The sequence below is a fragment of the Scylla paramamosain genome, chromosome 26, assembly GCF_035594125.1.
Source record: "Scylla paramamosain isolate STU-SP2022 chromosome 26, ASM3559412v1, whole genome shotgun sequence".
Lineage (NCBI taxonomy): Eukaryota > Metazoa > Arthropoda > Malacostraca > Decapoda > Portunidae > Scylla > Scylla paramamosain.
Genome location: NC_087176.1, coordinates 2180165 through 2202998, shown reverse-complemented (window position 1 = coordinate 2202998; position 22834 = coordinate 2180165). Strand labels below are relative to the sequence as shown.

At 41.0% G+C, this 22834-nt stretch overlaps 1 protein-coding gene across 1 annotated transcript in view; it reads left to right on the top strand.

The window, feature by feature from the left end:
- The window catches only part of LOC135113572 (probable phospholipid-transporting ATPase IA), a 93481-nt gene extending 71602 nt beyond the window's left edge, over positions 1 to 21879 (top strand). The window contains 3 exon segments of the mRNA XM_064028852.1: positions 1020 to 1115; positions 12973 to 13052; positions 17425 to 21879. Of these exon segments, the coding sequence (XP_063884922.1) occupies positions 1020 to 1115; positions 12973 to 13052; positions 17425 to 17522 (274 nt within the window). The 3' untranslated portion in view covers positions 17523 to 21879.
- Positions 21880 to 22834: the final 955 nt, after the last annotated feature.

Here is a 22834-nt window from a genome sequence, read left to right as displayed (position 1 = left end):
GCTTTTTACCTTGTTTTACCTTTTATTTTTTCATTTGTTTATTTATGTAGTTTTTGTTTTACTTTAATTATCTGTTTATTTATTTATATGTTGATGATGGAGGTGTTAGTGTAAAAATGTTCATATATATATATATATATATATATATATATATATATATATATATATATATATATATATATATATATATATATATATATATATATATTCATTTGTGTATTTATTTACTTTACATTTTATTGTATCTTTATTTATTTGTTTTCTTATTTTCTTATTTATTTTATGTATTAACTTATGTGTTTACTCATTTACTTGTTTATTTTGTTTCAGTCTATTTAATTTTATATTATTTATTTCATTTATTTACATATTTTTTGTTTTATTTTACTTAATTTGTTTATCTATTTATCTGTTTATTTATTTATTTGTTTATTCAGTCTTCTGTTTTATTTTATTTTACTTGTTTATTTACTTATCTTTATTAATTTAGTAATTCATTTCTTGGTAAAGAATGAATAGCATGTATGGCATTCAGGTTAATTTGTTGTCAAGGCGATAAAGGTGAAGTATGTAAGTATGCTGTCAGGCTCTTCTAAGGTGATCAGAGTGCCAGACTATTGCATTAGGAATGAGCTGGTGTAAAGCTTGAATTGTTTTGCAAGTTGTAACATCATAAATGATGTAAATTAAGCACATGATTTTGTCTGGGTAAGTTAGTGATGTTTGAGAAATGGTTCTGTCTTGTTTCAGGATGTATTTGTAAGACATGGAATGGGATAAATCAAATACCAGGATTTATCTGAAAGAGCTTGTGGTATAAAAGGCCTGAAAATATTCTATATGTTCTGTGAATTAACTGATAAGAATTTGTTTGTATACGACCATATTTTCATAACATTGGGAATTTACTCCTGATAATATGAACTCAATGTGGGACAGTAATGTGTTTTCAAATACCTAACTTTATCATAATGAGCTTGTGTTGTGGAAGGGAGGCCTGATTGTGTCTTGTGTTCCAGGATGCAAAACTCAGTCCGCAAGAGCTTAACAGAGCAAGTGAGAGAGAGTGAAATAAGCAACAAGGACGTATCCAAAGTCTTAGACACCAAGCACAGGTAAGCGAAGATGCTTACCTCCCACTATCCCTCCTACTGCCCCTCCCTGCCCCGCCTTCCCCACGCTCCGCCCACCACTCCGCCCTGCCCACCCTGCCCCGCCCTGCCCACCCTGCCCCTCCCAGTCGCCTACAGAGCTGAATGGCCCGGCTCCTCCTTGCTTGCCTCCCACTCCACTCAGAGGCAACAGGACACAGCTGGTCACTTTGCTCAATGACACAGCCTCCCCCCACCCAGCATGGCACGTTGTTGTTGAGTACGTGTCGTGCAGCAGCGACCCTGACCTCCTCCCCCTGATTGTTGGCTGTCTGAGTACTGTAGGTTGGGTGTGTCATTACTTGGTAGGGTTGAGTCCACTCATCATTGCTTTGTGCAGTAATGAGAGGTTCCTCAGTGGCTATGTCTGCTGCAAGGAAGGTATACGTATGGTGTGTAATGCTGCCAAATTCTCTATTACTTACTTTTGTTGGCTGGCTTTTTTGCAAATTGTCCAGTTGAACCTTTTGTGCCAAATATTAGGACCAGTATCTGCATCCCAGGAAGTCTCTATGGGAGCACCGAGGTAGTGAGGTAGACGAGGAACAGTTCTTGATTACTGAAAGCATTACTTTGTGTAGTCCCTCGTGCCCCAGTCACCAGCAGCCCAAGCCACGCCTGCAGCACCTCAGGTATTGGTGCCACTCACAAATGTACTGCAGGAATAAAAAGATATATTTTAGATCTTGTTCCTTTGGAAAGAATGTTCCTTTACTGTGGCTGGGCACTGGTGAAATGGGGCACAGAAGAAAAATTCTTCTAAAGTTAATGAACCTTCTCTGCATTTGACATTTATATATATAAAGAGCTTGGCCTTGAGTGTTTTCTACTAAGCTGAGTGAAGAGTATGAGGTAGTGCATCAGAAAGATCTCATCTGAATGTTGTTTTAAGGGATGATGTGTAGTGATGTAGTGGATCAAGGGTGTGTAGTGTAGCATGAGCCTCTAGTCACGTGTGCCGTGCACAGCTGTTGTCAGCTGTGCACAGCATCACAATTACCCTCCCTCTGGGTACCTTTATTGTTGAAACATGTTCTTGAATTGCTTACATGTTTGCCTTGTTATTATTAGTACTTTTAAAATATATAATTAAATTTGTTGTAGAAGTAGCCTTTGTTGTATTTGATTGGGTAGACATGCTCGAACTGATGCCTTGTTTTCACTTTTATAACTCTTCCTCTGAGGATTAGACAAGTGTGTTGTTGCAGGTGCCATGGCCCTGAAGCGCCACATTAGTGAATCAGTTGTGTTGTGAGGCAGGTGGCTGCCTCCTCACTGGTGTTGTCAGCTCTGGTGGTGCGGTGCTGGTGTGGGCGAGGCATTGTAGCAGATCTGTAGTTGTAAGGTGTAGCTGAAGTGAACAATTAGTTAGTGAGCAGTAGTGTGTATGTAGTTGACTGTTGTATTGCTCCACTTAACCACAAAATTCTTGAGTTGACTAAATCATTGCCCTCTGCTCTTCAATTGACCACACAAAACAGGATGGAAGATTGCAAATGGCAGAGAGAGAGGAGAAAAATCAACCTTGAGACAATTACAGAAAATTGACCCATATGAAAATGTGGATTCATCAAACATAACAATTTATCATTCATCAAATTCTGACCAGGACATATGGTAGTGGAATACAAGAAGACACCACAAACAGTTCTCTGGCCCTTTTGTGTGCTCATCACCTAAGGAATAGACTAACTAAAGAATGCCACAGGTTTTCCAAGATTTCAGACCTCCAAAGGACATAACAGATACCCCAGCATACCCTGACATATTCAAGGGATGTAGAATTGGTGAAGAGAAAGCTGGACAACTTTTAGAGGGAATTGTAAACTTGAGCAAGAGTGTTTATAGTTAGAATTGGTTATAAAAGTTGAATAGCACCAGACCAAGTGGACTAAGTGTCTCTCAGGAGTCTGCAGCAAACGTCACTTTACATCACTCTTGTTGGATCTTGCTGGATTTTTGTATGGTGGCAGACAAGTGATGCTGCAAGCCTGGGTTCAATCGGCCTTTGATAGTCAGGTGCTGTGGGTTCAGTATTCATGATCTGAATTGAGGTAGGTTCTTAGAGAATACCTTTTAGAGACTGTATTTTTCAGCATCTTGGATAAGCCACTTGGTAAAGAAAGAGACTTTGATGTAGGGTGCATGTAAGTCACTGTGGTAGTGTTTGTTGGTCACTCATCAGGAACTTTAGAGTAAGGCTTCCCCTTTGCAACATGTGGTGAGTATACTGGTATAGACACCACCTTTCATGTCCCTTCTTCACTCAAGGGATGTGACAAGGCAAGCTACACTAAAACATCTCTGTTATGTGTTAATTTTGCTGTTTTGTTGTATGCTTCTTTTATATGTTATGTTTTGTGTTGCTATGACAGTACAGTGTTATGCAGGGAAGTGTTTTCCTGAGGAGGCTCCTGCTTTATTTACAGGGGAATATGAATAAAAGATAAAAGTCCATAAAATTCATGAACAGATATAATTGCCTCCAACTTCTTAAAAACTTGGCACAATATGTTTCAGTCATAACATCTAAAGAAAACTCAAGATATTTTTTTAATGTAAGAGGCACTTTAGCCTTGGGCAAAAACAAAGTATGAAAAATGCCCACTGAAGGTGTCAGTCCCCAAACAGTATAGTCCAAAAAAGATTATCCAAAATTGAAGACATCTCAAATTTCTCAGATTTTGGAGGATCTTTTTCAGACTAAGAAATTTACTTGTCATCTTTAGAGACAATTATCTCTGTCCATAAACTCCACTTAAAAAACTCACTCACTTAAAAAAGGTCTGCAACATGAACCAACAAACTCATTGCATGGCTAGGATGGCAGTTTATGCCTGTTTGGTCTGCCTCCCCCAGCCTAGTATGTCTGGAACACCCATCCACTCAGCCACTCTGTACACAGCCAGCCCATCACTTCCCACTCACCCACCTGTTATCACGAGACCCTCCATACATCATGAGATCCTCAGTACTTAACTCATCACTCCCTCACAATAGGCATCATTCTTCACCACAGCTTTAATACTCACCACTTCATTACTCACGCAAGCAATACCAAGCTTGTGTTGCTCAAAACTTTTGCTTTATTTATGTTTTATGTGAGATCTGTGTCATGAATGTTGAAGAATCAATATTTGTGTCCTCGTGTGTGTGTGTGTGTGTGTGTGTGTGTGTGTGTGTGTGTGTGTGCGTGTGCGTGTGTGTGTGTGTTCGTGCGTGTATGCATGCGTGCCTACTACAAGAGATCAGTAATGGAATGAAGGAATGAATAAGAAAGAAATATGATTAACTTTTCAAAGTTAGTTTTATGTTATTTAAAGCCACAAATATGGCAAGTTATATAGATTCTTCAGCTGTAAAATTTTAGGCACATCCTGGTTTTAAGTTTTGCTTTCACTTACACAGTAACAAGAGTATCACTAAGAGATCTGTTTTGTCATCATTAACTAAACCACAACATGGATCTTAATTGTATCCATTTAGCAGAAAACCACTTAAGGATATTCATTCTCTTAATGCACAGAAAGGCTGAACACAAGGCAATATGAGTAACAGGGACCTGAAGAACTTACCTGATGGCCACTGTATTCCTCAGTTCATCAGATACATTACATAGTCAACCCTTTATAATAGTCATGCCTTGAAGATAGCAGATAGGTAGAAAGGAGGAGGTATTCAAGGCTACATAGTCTCCAACCACAGTGGCAAGCAGAGGAAAACATACCAGTAACAAAGACAAACTCACAGTGCCGAACACAAGCTGGGTAACAGTATTCATAGCAGTGGGTGAGGGCCCCTGCATGCCAGACATAAGAAGCTAAAATATAAACAATAGTGATATTTCCCTAGAAGTGCCAGAAGCATTCAGCACCGTGCCAAACATGACTCATAGCTCAACATCAGGTATTGCCAGGCTCATATAGGTGGATATTCACTCATATCAGAGATGAACCATAAAGACCAAGGACTTGCCTCGTAAAATAATGCAATGAATGGTAGTCAGCAACAATTTTTCCTTGCTCGTTGCATTTTAGAGAGGCTACAAAGCAAGCATAAGAACATAGAGATTAAACTGCAGATCAATTGACCTACACATAGATGCCATGTCACAGATGCCATACAGGTTCTTCCTGGAGTCCCCAAGAAGGATGCAAAGGTTCCTAAAACCACAGATAAGTAATGTGTAGTTGTTTAGCTGCTGAGTTTTGTAGATCCTAGAGATTAGAGAGTCATAGAACATATAGAAACAAAGTATCTGTCATCAGTATCAGTTATGATGAATAAACAAATTAAATAGAAATAGAAATACATAGAAAAAGCCAGTATTGCTAACTTATTTTTATGACCTGCAGTTTTGCATTTCATAAAAAGTACACTAATATAGTGAACAAAAAGCAGGTAATAGACAGAAAAGCTTGCATAGGATAACAAATCATCACCTGATACAAAGGTATGATGGAAACTGGGAACTGAAAGTTGAGTTACATCACTGAGAATGAAGAGCAAAGTGTTTGTGAAGGAAGTGTACATATAGTGTTTAGGCAACAGGAAGAGAGAGGAAAGGTGGAAGATACAACAGTAAGGGAAGGTAAAAGAAGTGGTGGGGATGGGAGAGAGATAGAAAGGCATTGCTAAAAAGGAAAAGGAGGGAGAAAGAGTAAATGCTGTAACAATAAGCAAAGACAAAAGAAACAAAAAATGAGATAGAGGCACTGCAGAAGAAAAAGGAAGAAAGAAAGAAAATGTTATTAATGGGCAGGGATGACAAAGGGGATGGAGGAAGTAATGGAGGGATAGACAAAAGAAGTGGGCTGCAGGGGAGAGGAGGGAAGACCACAAGTGAAGTCTGTGGTCTGCTGATTTTTAAGATATTGATTTAGTTCATTGAGTTTTATGAGAATTAACTTATATAATGAAATGATAATAATGTGAAAATTAAGCCAGATATACTCATTACTCATTGTCATCATCATCATCATCATCATCATCATCATCATCATCAGTACTTCAGTATGTAAGGAGAAAGGTGACTAGATCCAAGAAAGGTTGGCATCACTTGTAAGAGAAAATATTGCTTGATGGTGTGAGTGGAGGCCAGTCACTCATCACCCAGGACATGGAAGCATGAGCTAAAGCATTACTGGCCATGAGTCACCCTATAGTCCAGATAGCTAAGGTTTGTCCTTCCAGCCTGCTAGGTCCAGGTTCAAATCTTGGTCACACCCATCTTTATTTATAATAGATTGATTTCTCAGTGTTTTGTAATGAAGAACATAGATCTTTACCCAGAGTCATTACACAAGAACTAAGTAACCTGTCAGTCTTCACATGTTCTGCTTCAGATAGATGACATGAGGAGCGGGTGAGATACAAAGACTAGTTTAGTTTCATCAGATGATTTTAGTACTGTTCTTCTCACAAACGTATTACTGTGATAGCTTGTGCTTGATTAAGTGGATGTAGATACCATTGATTGGATCAGATTCTGGGATGTTTGTTTGTACTTAAAGTTAGATTGAGTTAACATCAGTAAAGGACAGTGAATACTGCAACATGAATTTTATCAAGATATAAGTATTAACATACCTAAGGAAGAAGCAAGCCCAGTATTTTAGAACTCTCTCACTTGGGAGCAGTGATTGAGTGGGTTACTCCTCGCCCTTTGGCCTGAAAAAGGGAGTACGATGATGGGGACTTTAGTTTGTTGATAGTGGAAGGTAAAATAGACTTTAAAAAAGAGAATGAGGCTGCACCACTTGCATCCACCTTTGTCTGAGTGCCTTGATGCACCGCACCACCCAGCACCTCCACTCAGCAATGTGCATGTGTAACATCGACTGCCAAAATATCACCTCTGGATTGCAACATTTTTTTCTTCAATAGACACAGTGCCAAGGAAACATTACCCCAAGTGCTGGTGACTAACTGGTGAGCATGTTGAGTTGTTCTGTGCCTCGCTGCAGTGCTGGAGTGAGTCAGGTGCAGCTACAGCCTGTGGAACAATATAGTACAACACTAAGACAAAGTTTATTTTTGAGACTAAAAAAGCTTTACTGAACAGAAGAGTAAAGTAAAAAAACATATATACAGTATGCAATAGGAAGTTACTGTACACCACATTGGCTGTACACAAAACTACAAGAGTCACGTATGCTCTTGATAACCAAACTTTTTCATTTTGATATGAGTAGGACTCCTGCCCAACACTCCTTTGTCTGGGGCAGTGTGATGCCCAGTGGAGCTGAGACTCAGCTCAGGGCAGAGGTGAAAGGAGCACAACTCATTCACCTTGCACATCATTACAATGCTTACCTCTTGTCTCTGGCCTGTGTACCAGAGGCAAGACCATTAGTATGATGAGTCACAAATGTTACAGTGGTTACTTTATCTTCAGGTGTCATTAGTGTGATCTGCAACATGTATAACAAAAATTGTACTTACTTTTGTACTGGTGTGTGTGTGTGTGTGTGTGTGTGTGTGTGTGTGTGTGTGTGAGTGTGAGTGTGGATATTGAGTTTCAGAAAGAAAACAGTAAATGATATATGATTGCTAAAAAAAAAAGAGGGAATAACATGATGCAGGCATTTAAAATATTATTATGAACACTGTATAACATTAAGACAGTTGTGTTATGATCTGACATGGGTAATGACTGGAGTTGCCAGAGACAAGAGAACTTGTAAGATAAAGATGAATTTCTTTGGTTATAATTGGCCTTCCTCTACCCATAGTGTGGGCTGGAGAGTGAAGAAAGACAAACCCCACTACCTTGAGGCTGTCTAGTCAAGATTCAGTATAATATAATCATGCTACTGTGTGTGTATGTGTGTGTGTGTTTGTGTGTGTGTTGTCCAGTGCCTTTACATACAACCTCAAAGAGTTTTATTTACTTAAATAAAATAAAAGACCTTTGTAATCATTCAGAAAAAGAGAAATAGGCCTTGAGAAACTTAACTCCTAAAACAATTACAGTCTATTTTTTTATAAGCTCTGTGTGTATATATGTGACATTCGTATGTACAGTTACATCTTATATGGATCATCCTAAGAATCCCGGTGCCTGGTAATTTTATGCTGTTATTTATGAGACCTTTCTTTGGTTGCATCTTAGGCCCAGTATTAGTGTGCTGCTTGACATGTGCCGTCCCGTCCCTGCCTGTCATGTGTCAGTAGTACTAGCCATAACCCCCGCCAGCATGAAACACGGCAGATTAAAGTGTTTTGAACATTTAAACTAATGATCTGAGTCACACTGAACAACACAAACAGTAGTATGTAGAGCCCTCGCCCTTGGGGGGGCCGGTGAAGCAGTGCCGGCCTCCTAAGGCTTCACTCTGCCTCTCTCACCACCTCCCTGGCTCACCATCTCAGCATTACTTTCTACTCACCACTTAGGCTGTGTGAAAATTATTATAGATGAGATTTATTCCTTTTGTAAAATCTCCTCTGATATTGATTTAATGTAACATAGGCAGAAATAAAAGAGAATGCTGAGTGTAGCCAGAGGTGAGAGAGGGAGAGTGGAAATGATATAACCTTTTTATCGTATTAAATCATATTACTTAAGGATTTCTTTTGTTTTTTCTTAATTGATTTTGATGTCAGCTTTGCATAAATCATTCTGCTTAGATATGTAGATTTTCTTTTAATATAATTTATGATAACATCCCTCTGAATGAAGCTCATGCTTGTGTAGGTGTTACTAGCATAGTGCTTCCCTGTGTGAGGTGTGCAAGGCTCCAGCCATCATGAGACACAGACTCAGGCCAGGAGGCCACCAGCACACCCTTGGTGCAGGTCGCTGTGAACACAGACCACTCATTGCCCAACACTTGTTTTAACAATTGGTGTACTAATCAGGCTACCTTAAAGGTGTGCAGGACACTGCCAATTTTTATAATAAATTAACAAATTAAATTTGCTGGTGTTGGAAGAGAGAATTGGAAAGTTGTCATGGGTATGTGTGTGTGTGTGTGTGTGTGTGTGTGTGTGTGTGTGTGTGTGTGTGTGTGTGTGTGTGTGGGTGTGTGTGTGTGCACCACTGTGTTCCGGGGACATGCACCGCTGTTACTGGTGTGAGGTGTGCTGGTATTGGTGTGTGAGGGAAGCAGGAGTAGCAAGCTGCAAGGGGCACTTTGCACCTGCTGAGCTTCAGTCCTCAGCTTGTATGGGGTGTGATTCCTCAGGATAGGCATCTGATGATGCACTGAAGAAATGAAGAACATTTGTTGTCTTACATTCCCAACAGCCATGGAATGAGCTGGCATTGTTCTCTGCTAAGATACCATTGCAGCTTTTTTGTTATGTTTCTGCACAAAGAGTAAGTCGTCTAGTACATTACATTTTCCGTCATTGCATGATGCCATGTGACTTCTTAATGAATCGTAAATAAAGATTAAGATTCATCAATGTTTCCTTACCCAGCAGATGAAGCAGGACTTGGGGTGTCACAGGGCTTGAGCTGAGGCACACGGGTGCTGCTCTTTGTCGGGGAATACTCCCCCTTAGGGAAGGGAGAACTTTTTTCTTGGGAGTCTGGATAAGATGGAGTAAAGTTGGGAGTCAGTTTATCCTGTAGGGGTTGAGTGAGGGCAGGGTGGGGCATTGGGGACATGTGGGGCATGTCTAGCTTCCTCTGCATGATGCCAGTCTGGTGTAGCACTGCATGGGTGGGTGCCCTGCCTGTGTCTGGTCTCTGGGTTGCATGCAGAACAGAGAATGAAGGAAGGAGGCAGATTATTGGGTATGCATCAGGCTCCAAATGCATGCATATATTTTCCTTCATGACTCACATTTAATAATGGTAATCTGCATCATCCCTGTCTTTGTTTCATTAGTATGAATGTAGAGGCTTTTGGACACTGAAATCAAACTTTGTGTTAGGATGCTTGTTACCTTCACTGTGGATATTTCTTTTTTGTATTTACAAAGGAGAGAATAACAAAATCCAGTGCTGTCTGCTAGAATGAAAAAAATTATTGCTGCTTCTACTAATGTTGCTGTGTTGTTCATTTTGTGTGAATGTTGGACAGCTTTACCTGCTGTCAGGAGAGTGGAAGACTGGGATGTAGCATGGCAAATGTTGATTGGGAGATGAGGTCCTGTGGTGTTCTGTTGGTGCTTCTCCAACACATGGGTCAAGGGAGTGCACAGCATGCTTGGTGATTCCCTGAATGTGGTGAAGGATGCTTTAAGTACAGGGCACTGTGTGTAGTAATGTGCATTGTATAGTGTCATTTGTATTGCATTATTAGAAGAATACAAATACATGTGTAAAGTGGATGTCTGTTTTTACTGGAATGTGTTTATTCCTTCCCAGCCTGATTTTTTAAGATTTGTTTGTACTGATGTTTCTAATGGGATGTTTAATGGTTAGAATCATGTTTTATTAAGGTCAGTAATCACCACAGGGGTGAATCAATTGATCCATCTTGATTGTGATCACGAGGCACATCCCATGTGCCACGCTGGTCATGCATGCAGAGATGTGTGTAGTGTAGTAATATTTTGTTAAAATTATATGGTTTGCCTCTTACTGGTCAGTGGGATTGCTGACATCAATACTCCATATATGTAAAGAAGATTATGCTTTGGTAGGGAAGGGTATAGGTCTGCTTCATACATGTACTGTATTTGGTGTGGCCCCTCTGTATTGCAAGACTCGTTTGCATGCCATTAAATGTTGCTGCTGCTGCTGCTCCTGTTGCTGCTCCTGCTGCTGCTGTTGCTGTTGTATTGTGGTGCTTCCTGTGTGGCAAGGGTGAGGTGTGTGTCAGAACTCCTGCGCTGTGTGTTGGCAACCACCAGTCCACGAGTCAGATAATTTGGAGCATGACCTCATGACTTATGGTTAATTTGGCTTTCCGGAAATGTATTGCTGTACTGCAGGCTTCATGGCAGGTGTTGAGTGTGTATGTGTGTGTGTCTGTGTGTCTGTGTGTGCAGCCCATGTGTGTGGTGCATGTTTTTCTGAACACGTGAGAAATATGCTAGTGAAACACTGTAGTGTGTTGTGTGCTGAGGGTTGCAGGTCTTGGCATGTAGAAAAACTGTGTGTGGATGCAGGCAATTGGTCTTCACTCAGTGGCCTGTTTAGTAATGGCTGGTCCAGACATGACTCTGGGTTACAGCTGTTACGTCTGCTGTCAAACACCGGCTCCTGCTAATGTTTCTTTCCTGGCCGCCCCCCACGAAGTAGTCACCCGCTATCACGTTGGCTCATGCCGCCCGTTTCCACTGCTTGGTGAGAGGCAGGTGCACTGCTGATTGTACAGCAGTGAGACAGAGGAGACGGTGAGCCGGTGTGCTGTGGTGGGCTGTATGGTGAGTGGTATGTTGCTCCACCCAGGATGTTATACAGTGGTGCTTGTCAGGAAGTGAAGCACCAGTGAGCCCAGGTGAGCAGCCCTCTGTGGCACTGTTGTGGTGGACGTTGGCACTGGGACAGTCCTGCCTTGTGGCCTCAGACCCCAGTCCCTGGGTGAGGGATGGATGCTGCCTTCCAGCCATTCTACTCTCTGATGACTCATCCTTCTGCTCTGTAGTTAGAGGATTCATGTTTTCTTAAACTGCTGTCTGTGCATTGCTTTATCTTGTAAGATATACCCATATCCTAACTTGCTGAATGATTACAGCTTATGACTACTTACTACACTTAAAAGGAGACTCAATGCTTGTCAGCTGTTGGTGTATAGCATGTCATCATCACTATGCTGCTGTGAGGAAGGGCTGACTGCAGGCCTGTAGTGTAACCTGTTCATCAAAACTTGCATTACTTGCCTTTAAGTAACCCTCTCTCATTGCTGCTGGTGTCATCATATCTATATTTGAATGGTGCAGGACTTCTCATCAATAGTGTTCAAGAGTCATTGCAGTGAAAAGCCAAGAATGATTTAGTCCATGAAGTGTCTTTGCATTGTCTTGCTTTTTTTTGTCAGTCTTAAGGTGGAAAATGTCACTTTTATTCTGATTTTTTTTCTTTTTTTTTTTCATTCATATATATGGTATCTCTTCTTCCTTGCACTGTACCTCTTTATGGTTATTGAAGGATAATGCTTTCTGGTGTTGAGGGTTCTGTGACTTTATGAAAAGCTTCTTGACATGGTTAGTCTTTTGTTATAAACTCATTACTGCTTTGACACACACACACACACACACACACACACACACACACACACACACACACACACACACACACACACACACACACACACAGGTCTGGTGTGCTTGTGCCCTAACCAAATATTAATTATGTCTTACAGAAAAAGGCTAGAAAATAACATCCTGAGCAGTTTCCACTTATCAGATTATGACCCTGTATTTAAATGCTTCTATAAGGTGGTTCAAAGGTTGAGACAAGGCCTTTATACAAGAAGGTGGGTTCTTTCTGTATACAGATCTAGTATTGGAACTTTTGAGACCACCTTGTATGAGTAATTGTTCCCACAGTCACTGGAAGCCATCACTTGCAATCTTTTGTTTCTCAGGCACAGTGTGTGTAGTGACAAGTGTTTTCAAGACATTATATAGATTGGCCTTGCTTTTCACAACTCTTGATTCATTCTCAAAGGACAAAGTTTAAGTTAGTTTATGTACTTGCCTTTGCCCAATCTGCCAGTAACATTGATGACACTGAAATGTGTAATCTAAGCCAATATATTTCATCCATCTGTAAATTAAAACATTTCATCTCTTTCTGTATTTTGTGAGATGAAGCAGCAAGGAAGTGGAGTGCAGATGGCTTCCAAGGAGTGTGTGGGTGTGTGAGGTCTGTAGCAGAGGCAATGGTATGCTAACTAAGTATGTACTGGCATTGCAGGCTAAGTGAGACAGCTCGCCTACTGAAGAATGTGTTCCGTCGCACCACCACGCGTGTCAACCTGGAAGTAGAGCTTGCCCGTAAGTCCCTTTTATGCTAGACCTCTTCCTTTTACGTTAGCCTGACCCTTCACTACCCCTGTTCCTCTTAGCCCTGTTCTTCTAAGCTACATTGCTGTTAGCTCTGTTGTTCTTATGCTAGCCCAACCCTTCAATACCCCTATTCCTCTTAGCCATGTTGCTCTTAGTTCAGTTCCTCTTATGCTAGATCTCTTCTTCATATGCTGACTCAATCCTTCACCAGTCTTCTTCCTCTTATGCTTAGTCCTCCTAGCCTAGTCCAGCTCTGTTCTTATTTATTGTGTCCTCTTCCTCTTACCCCTGTTTCTCTTATGCCTTGTCCTTCTTAGTCCAGTTTCTCTTATGCTAACTCTGTTCCTCTTAGTTCTATCCTCTTATGCTTACCCTTCTCCTCTCAGCCATGTTCCTCTTATGCTAACTTCCTCCTGCCTGCAATAGCAAGGTTTCTTTCTCATTGGTCAGTTTTCTTTTTTTTTTCAAGCTTGTAATCTCTCTCTCTCTCTCTCTCTCTCTCTCTCTCTCTCTCTCTCTCTCTCTCTCTCTCTCTCTCTCTCTCTCTCTCTCTCTCTCTCTCTCTCTCTCTCTCTCTCTCTCTCTCTCTCTCTCTCTCTCTCTCATTAGTAACCTTGTCATCTTTGGGTTGGCTTAATCTTGCTTATCGAACCCCTTGACTTCTTTGCAGGTTCTTTGAGTGTGTGTGTGTGTGTGTGTGTGTGCATGCATGCATGTTTACTTGTGTGCTTGTGTGCGTGCTGGTGTGAGTGGTTGTGTGAGTGTGTGCTTGTTACTCTCAATGAATGCCATATATTCATGAATATTGTGTTTACTATAGCATGCTCTAATGGTTTAACAGATTCTGCTTTTTATTACAGTTTTTTGACATTGCTCTTGTTACATTTTTTTTATTGTTTTTCCCTCAGTTTCAAGGATTTTGCATTCTTTAAAAAGCTTTTGATATTTTGAAATAAATATCCATATCTTTATCACATTCTTTTTGTTACATGTCATGTTTTGTTTTATGTATTTCTTTGTTTTCAAAGATATTTACTTTTATTTGTTTAAAACAATTTATTTTTTGCTCTGTATTTAAGTATTTTTGATTCTCCTGTTAAACACAAATTTTCACTTTATGTTGAATTCTCTGACACACTTTCCAGCAATATTGTCTTTCTCAGAGAAATACATTGACTTATAAGTTATTACTGAATGAGTTTTTAGTATTTAAAATGATGCTTGGTGACCAATCTCTTGCAGCAGATTTATTTTACTGATATTGTTTTACAATCTACTGAATTTTAAATCTGCTGTTTGCATTTTTAAGACTTTTTTCTGAGTGCATTAGCTCTGAATGCCAAATGAAGATGAGCACCAGCAGAGAGAGACACAAGTGACTTGATCTGTTTCATATTACACAAACTTGCTTGACAGGCTTGTACTCTGAAGGTTTCCCTCCTTAGCTGCAGATGAGTAGAGAGATGCTGGTGTGAATACAAATCATGACTTTCAAGATGATGGCACTTATGAAATAACATTTTAAGATGCTCATGACATGAGCTATTAATGCATTAATCTGAAATACATTTTGCTTTTTTGATCTTAGGAATCTGATCAAATTATGTTTTAAAAGATGTGGGAGGTGAAATTTTATTAACTTATTAATTGATTATTACTCTTATTATTACATTTTTTCTTTCCACATCACACTCAGTTTTCCTTTTTATTTCCTATACTGTTCTTCATTTTCTGTTCTGTGGTGTTCCTGCCCCATTAAGGCTCCGAGCCGTGAGTGTATTTCGTGACTGACTGTCAGAAAATGACATTACTTGACTGGCAGACAATCATCTGCTGACTCTAAAGCTTAATAAATTCCTTGGAAATGTGACTACACACAGCAGGACAGTCACTTCCAGCAGCACCCTCCCTGTGCAAACACAGTAGAGAGAGGAGTGTGTCTTTGCCCTGATGCTGACCCCAGGCCTTTGTCACAGCAGGTGCGGTGTTGGGCAAGCCTCTGGAATACAAGGGTTCTAATGGGTCGAGGCCTTACTCTGCCTGGAGCTAGGGTGCCGCCTCCTGTGGTAGTGTTACTTGGCTTCACTCCTATTCCTCCACCTCCTTGTCCTTCTCCTCACCTCTGCACTTTGCTTTTCCACTTCAGCTTTTTTTCAAGTAGTTCAGGGTTTTCATAAAATGTTTTTTTTATGTATATATGAGTTTGTATTCCTTTGGTCCTTTGCAATGCATCCTGGTGGCCAGTCCTGTCTGTGCCAGCAGTGATGTCTTGTCATCCTGTAATCTCTAATGAATTTAAGTTCAGAAGCATAGTAAGATTAAGTTACAAATCAACTTTTAAAAAGTTATACACTTTAGGTGTCTGCTTTCTGAAAATATTTGGATATTATTATTCTTTTTCCCATTTTTGGGTTTTTTGGTATTTTGTTTGATCTTCAAGCAGTTGAGTGCCTTCTTAACTCCCATCACAAAATAGAAAGCTCCTAAAATGTGCCCTACAATTTTCACAGTTTCCTCATCTTGTCACTTTGTCTCAATCTTTCACATCTTAATTTCTGCACTTAATTTTTTCCCCACTTTCCTCACCTTTTTTTTATCTCTTCCCATCCATCACCGTGGCTGTGTCAGCAACCCACCACTGCTGTCGTGTGCAAGCCCAGTTGTTGCAATGCTGCGCGATGGTTCACACCTCACTGCCATCACCTCCACACCTCACATATATGATGTGAAATGAGCTCTCCATTCACACAGTCATTTCTTGGAATATCACCAAAGAATTTTGCTATAAGATTGTCATGATGAATTGCTACTAATCAATCTAGGGTACCTTTAGTGGGCCTTTTCTTTTCTCTCTTTTTTTTCTGAATTTTCATAGTACTTGGCCAGAGTCTTTCTTACATAAAAAATATATAGATAATATTACTACTATTACTAAATAAATAAATAAATAAGTAGATAATAATTATTGCTATTATATCCATTTAAAGAATGTTAATTTTTGGAATCAGAAGGAAATTAATCTGTTTCAGAAGAAAAGTAACATTTAAGGTGTGAATAATGAACACGTATTTTGCCAGCATGAAATTCCACTAAGTCGCTGTCACATTTCTCTTGAGTGGCATCCTCATCTGCCAGTACCTTAACACATCCAGTAAGCTCTCATGTGTGACATCACAAATACCCTTCACATTATGTATACTCTTGTAACTTTCCCCACTGAGCATAACTTGAAGAGAATCTCAGGAATGTGTCGCCTTGCTGAGACTCAGGAATCATTCTTGGGAGGCATTTTCAGTCAGTTTGTGTCAAATAGATATAAAGTTTGGGATCACATGAAAGTCAGTCAGCCCAGCTATTTTATGGTTTGGTAAAATTAGGTTATGTTGGGTTAAGTTATCTGATATGCTCAAAGTTAAACTAGTTCAGATGAACCTTAACTAACCTATTATGTGCAAGGAGTATGTGCTTCTGTCTCCCTCTAGCATACATATCATAAGCACACATGAAAGTGAGCAGAACTTCATGGGCTTTGTGTGTGAGGCTCCTTTGGGAATTCAAGGAGTGTCATAAGCCATTGAAACTTTAAATATTCTGAATCTCTTGTAACTAATGAGAAAACACTATAGTCTATGTACCAGAGTAAAGAAAAACTGGATCCCTCCCTGATTTTACTCCTCAGTGGTTACAAAATTGTCTGGAAGTACAAGACAAGCTAGTCTTATCCAAAGTAACCCCCCACAAAAGTAACTGGAAGTAATGTACTCCAAATTAATCTTCCTCACAACAGCTGGAGCTAATGTGGTACAAACTGACCCAACACAAAAATAGCTAAGGGCTGATCCAATAATCATGTAACCCAAAGTTTGCCTGTAGCTCAATGCAGTATGACAGACACAGGACATGCCTCACGCCTGACACCTTTCTACCCTGTCTTCCCATCACTGAGCCCTACCTAGTCCAGCCCTGCCACACAAGCACCAGCAGCAGAACTCCAACACTCACTCTGCTCTCCCCCTCTTTCTAAATTTCTCTGCTTAAAATACCTGCAGTTTCCATTCTGAAGTTACTATACCATGAACCTGACAAAGTGAGCTTATGTGCTCTTAAGACATATCAATGCTTATCCTGATGTGAAGATGTGATGAAGGTAATGAAATCTATCCAGTGCTCGAGAAAAGAAGACAATTTGTGTTTCTTTCACACCTCCTCCATATTTGCAAAGCCAGAGCTGCTCCAAGACATTCTGATCAAGTGATGTTCCTCCGTGACACATTTCCAGCACTACACCATGGACTTAATGGGAAGATAACTGCCCTGCCTTTATAAACCACACATTGAACCTACATCCTTTGTCCCTCAGATGGGTACGCCTTCTCACAAGAGGAACACGGGGTTATGGGCCAATCTGAGGTGATCCGCTTCTACGACACAACACAGCCCAAGCCCGGCGGCATGTAAGGGCCGCTGCTGTCACCCTTGAATCACCTTCGCGCTGCATCATGGTGTAGAAGATTAGCACATGCAGACTCCCAGCACCAAGGACCCTTGTTTCTTGTAGCTTGTTTCACAGCATCTATGTCATTTGACCCACAATTTATGACTTTGAAATGTACTGTATTGCATGTCTTGAGTTTAAGATCCAGGGTACATTAAGGAAAGATATTTTTTAGCCATAAATTGCTGGAAAAATAACATAAAACAGCCACAAAAGGGAAGACACACCAGCAGGACTGTCACTACCTGCACCAGCACTGAGCTGCACTTGTTCAGAATGCATCAGGAAACTGTGTATGCCTAGATTAAGTCCTTCAGTTTGGAAGAGTGTGACATGTGTGTTTGTTAATAGTGTTCATCCTACAACCGGTCTAGATGTGGGCGAAGTGTGTGATCTCTGGAGCAGCCTTCGGGAGGTGGTCATTGCAGGCACTTCCTGGCAGTTGTGTGATAACAAACTGATGATACTAATGATTATTGTTTATTAATATAATCATAAGGAACTCACCTTGCACTTATCACTTGAATGCTACTTTGTGAAATATTGCTTATCTCAAATACTCTGAGGGAGGAGGGCCATGTGTACTCAGGTCAGACACAGATGTCAATAGAGGACCCAAGTGTTGGTCGGCGAGATGTGATGCCCATGAATCTCAGTGACAGAAAGAGTGCAGTGTTTGTAAGGGATGGCATTTTGTGGGAACTGAAGGCCTGGCAGTGTTGTAAAGTGAAAGTTGTCTACAGGAGAGTCACAATTTCATGCATGAGTTGTGTTCTGTAAAGACTTTTTTGTAGGGAGGAAGAAAAATGTGAATTGAAACAACCATCGATTTAGGATTTTTATTGATTTTTCAGTGTTCATTAAGTATATTACTATTTTATCTATAAGTACAAATTGTGTATTTATGAATCAGGACAAAGAACTAAATTATTTTTTATAAGTTTAGAGTATAAAGTGGATATTCATAAATTGAAATGTCTGTACTGTACAGAGAGAGAGAGAGAGAGAGAGATGCAAGTAGTACAGAAAGTGTCATAATATTACTTCTTGAGGAGAGTGAGGTGACATGTTCAGTGCTGTACCTTTCACCCTTCTGGTAACTTCTCTCCACCACCAGCTTCTTGCCACCCTCCATCGCCACCACTACCACCTCATCTTTACACCAGGAAACACAACATAATGAGTAGCATAAATGACAAAAGACAGTATATATTGAATTCCTCTCATAATGACTCATTTAATGAATCAAAATTTATGAAAAATGTAGGACCAAGAAAGGGAATAAGTAAAGATTCAGATCAAAATTCAATCTGATATGATAAAAAGGAATGGGGAACTGAGGGTTTAAAGAGGAAAGTCAAAAGAGCAAGACAGTGGGAATCAAGAGTTTGAAGAGGAGAGTCATAGTTCTTCTCTAAATAAAGAAAAGAAGGGACTATCACATTAAGAGGAGACAGGTGATGTATGCAAGAAGACAACCTCCTGTGGAATGGGAAGATGATGCTGGAATATGATATAAGAGAAAGGAGTTAAAGTACAGTTAAAGAATTAAGGAGTAGACTGAGAGAATTAGAGTGTGCAAAGAAGAATTGCCAGATGACCTGTGAAATGGGAAGACTGTGCTGGAACATGTGAGAAAAAGTTGAATATACCATGAGGGAATAAAGGAGTAGAGAGAAAGTATTAGAGAGTGCAGTGAAGGAATGTGAGAGTAAGAATGAATGGAGACATCTACAACAACTCTTCTGCTGGAGAATAATGATAATAATGGTGGATGATTGTTTATGGTGCATGATGGTGGTGGTAGTGGTAGTAATGATGGTGATGAAGCTTACTGTTTACCTTGAAGTGTTACCTGAGTACAAATGGTGGTCATGACCTCAGACATATTAAAAAGACATTATCTAGTCCATTAATACTTGCTCATGTATACATATATATACTTATTAAGTTTTAATTCATGGTGGCAAAATATTTATAGCTTGAAAAATACAAATTCTGCAGTCAGTATCTTGAAACTTCTGTATTATTATTGTTTATTTATTATTTTGTCTCTGTTTTATTGGTGCTGGTCTGTTTAAGGACCATGAGCACCTTCCTGGTGACCCACCATCCCAATACTTATTCATAATACTGATGCCCTTGAGTCAGAAGTATTTGTGTTCAGTAGAAGTGTAAGTGTGGATGTCTGACGGGGATCCAAGGAACGCAGTGCTGAGGCTCACTGAACAATTATCAGCTTTAATCAATCCCAGGACACACACACACACACACACACACACACACACACACACACACACACACACACACACACACACACACACACACACACACACACACACACACACACACACACACACACACACACACACACACACACACACAGTGGTATGCTAGGTGACACATGCTTGGCAAGTGCTTCCGCCAAGTTGCAGTTAAAAAACGGCTCCTGAAACTGATCTTATAAATTTCCTGCCAGTGCAATCATACACTTCTAGTTTCACCGCTGCTACATCCCTTGTGTTTCTAACGCTGCCACCACTGCTGTTGCCACCCTTGCCGAGAGGGTAGAGTGCAAAGCACTCTGGGCTGCCACAAGGCTGACACCCCCTAGTGGTGTTGTACAGCAAGGCAGAGGACGTGTGAGGCGAGTTCTCCAAGCACCAGTGCAGTCCATCCTTAAGTTAGTTACAATGTGGCCGATGTCGGCAGCTGTCCTGCCTGTTTGAGCTCGGCTCCCGAACTGGTCTAGGAGGAATCTTGAGACAAGGGACGTTGGCTGAACTGTTCATAATAGACAGTGCTTCTGTACAACAAACATTATTAATCTAACTTATTTTTTTCCGTAAAGCATGGTTTTGTATGACACCTCTGTCGTGTATGAGTGGCCAATGTTTGGCACTGTCATGTTCTCAGACTGTCGGGTCCTTACCCAGAGTCTCCTTCCCTCCACCCCAGTGAGAGCAAAGCATTTGGGAATGAGCCGCTGTGAGGCTCCTGCAGCACCAGTTCATTGCCTGAACTGTATACTACATACTTAAATTATCTTTATGTTCAGTGGTACATTGTCGTAGAGTTTGTCCCAGTTGCTGTGGCATCACAAGGTGATAAAAATGAACGTAGACTTTATGAACACTGTTAAAAATGAACCTGAATTGTGCTTGAAAAGTGTGTAATCTGTCTGTGTGTGTTGCACTTTGTTGCTGCTGGCCCGGGGTGCGGCGGGGGCTGCCGCTGAGCAGGTTGACTCAGTGCCTGGGACGAGTAATGTTATCACAAGATCTGAGAGACTTTTAAAACTATCATTAAAGGTTTTTAAAAGTCTGGTGGAGGCCATTTCTCTGAAGTGCTTATATAGTAATGGAGATACTATATACAAATAAATAGAAAGCTTTATAAATGAAATCCTTATAAATGCTTGTTTATATTTGAAACATATATAAAAGTTTTATTTTTGAAGCGTCTGTTTTAGGTTAGGTCCGTTTAAGTTAAGTCAGTACGTGTCCTTCGTGTATTCCTGTACCCACTGCTTTGTGCCGAGAGACTGTGGCCTGACACCAGCAGCAGCACTTGAGGGCCAGCGCCGGTGCCGTGTGTCCAGAGTTGGTGTTGTCTTGTGGTGTGTTGTGGTGTGATGTGCTGTCTGCCGGCCACTAACTGTGTCAGCCATCATGGTCCTGGTGACTGGCGGCACTGTGGCACTGTTGACTGGTGGTACTGTGGCACTTGACCGGTGGCACTGTGGTACCATTGAGTGGTGGCACTGTGGTACCATTGACTGGTGGTATTGTGGTACTGGTTATTAGTGGCACCATGACTGGCCATCAGTGCTCAGTGAGGTCAATGATGGCACGGTGGCCCCTGTGCCAGTGCCCAGCAGGTCCTCTCCTCAGAGGTGCATGAGGCACAGTCCAGGCTGCCAGTGGGGTGGGGCACCGAGGGCACGGCACCAGGCTCGGGGTGAGGTGAGGGTGGCGGTGCCAGGAAGACAGGGGAGACGAGGGTGCCGACACGGCTCGCCTGCACCCCAGACCGCCGCCGCTGCCCTGTGTGACAAGTTATCCGCAAGTCTGCCAACATGTACAGTGCTCTTTATTTCCCTCTTTCTTGCTGTTCCGTGTGTGTGCCGTGTACGTGTCTGTATGTTTGTATGTAAGACAGTTTCTCGTGATTCACTGTCTGTGTCTTTCACGCGGCCCGGGTGAGGCAAGGAATCCTTTATCTTTGATATTACACCAAGCAGGGCGCGGGGCTCCTGGGTCCCGTGCAAAGATAATATATCCTAAAATAGATGTAAAAATAAAGGCTTCTCATATTAAACTCTCCTTTTCATATCCATTGCAATGATGATGAAATGACTATAAGTTTAGGAAGAAGCAGATAAATAGACTAGCAACCTGGGTAATTTAAGAGAATAGTCCCAAAGAGCATAAGGGAGTGGTTTTCATCTTTAACCCCACCAAAACAGTACCAGAGAGGATTCCATGAATGGGATGGATACTATCATTTTTTTTTTTTTTTTAAATGTAGGAAGGACACTGGCCAAGGGCAACAAAAATCCAATAAAAAAATATGCCCATTGGAGGAGGCAGTAGACACCTGCCGAAACGATAATTACTCCCAGTGAGGTCTAAAGCACTGTTCAGGGGGTGCTGCGAACTTATCATTAAACCCAGCTGTGACCTCACTGAACGTTTCCCTTTGTGTCTCACAACACAAGGGGGCAGTCAGTCTGTCCTCTAAAGACAACTCTCTTCCTCCACGCAAAACTACAAGCACCTAATAACACACACACCCTTCACTCAAAAATTTTAAAATCATCATGGCGACTCCTACACCAGCCTCGGAGTCCCCATCTGGGGAGGGGACCATAAATGTCTCCAGGTCGGACTGCCTTTCTGTCGACGACCCTAAGTGTCTTGACACCCCCCTCAACTTTTTCTTCATTAACTACTGCAACATTCGCGGTCTAAGATCTAATTTTCAATCTGTAGAACACCACCTCTCCTCTTCTAAACCTCATCTTCTTTTCCTCACTGAAAGACAAGTTGTCTGGAAGGTTGTGTCGAGTTGATAGATGGAGGAATTGAGTTTTTGAGGCATTGAACAATGCCTCAAACCCTGAAGGGTTGGACGTCTATGAAAAGACGTGGAAGAGTGCAGGGTGGTATCATCAGCATAGGAGTGGATAGGACAAGAAGTTTGGTTTAGAAGATCATTAATGAATAATAAGAAGAGAGTGGGTGACAGGACAGAACCCTGAGGAACACCACTG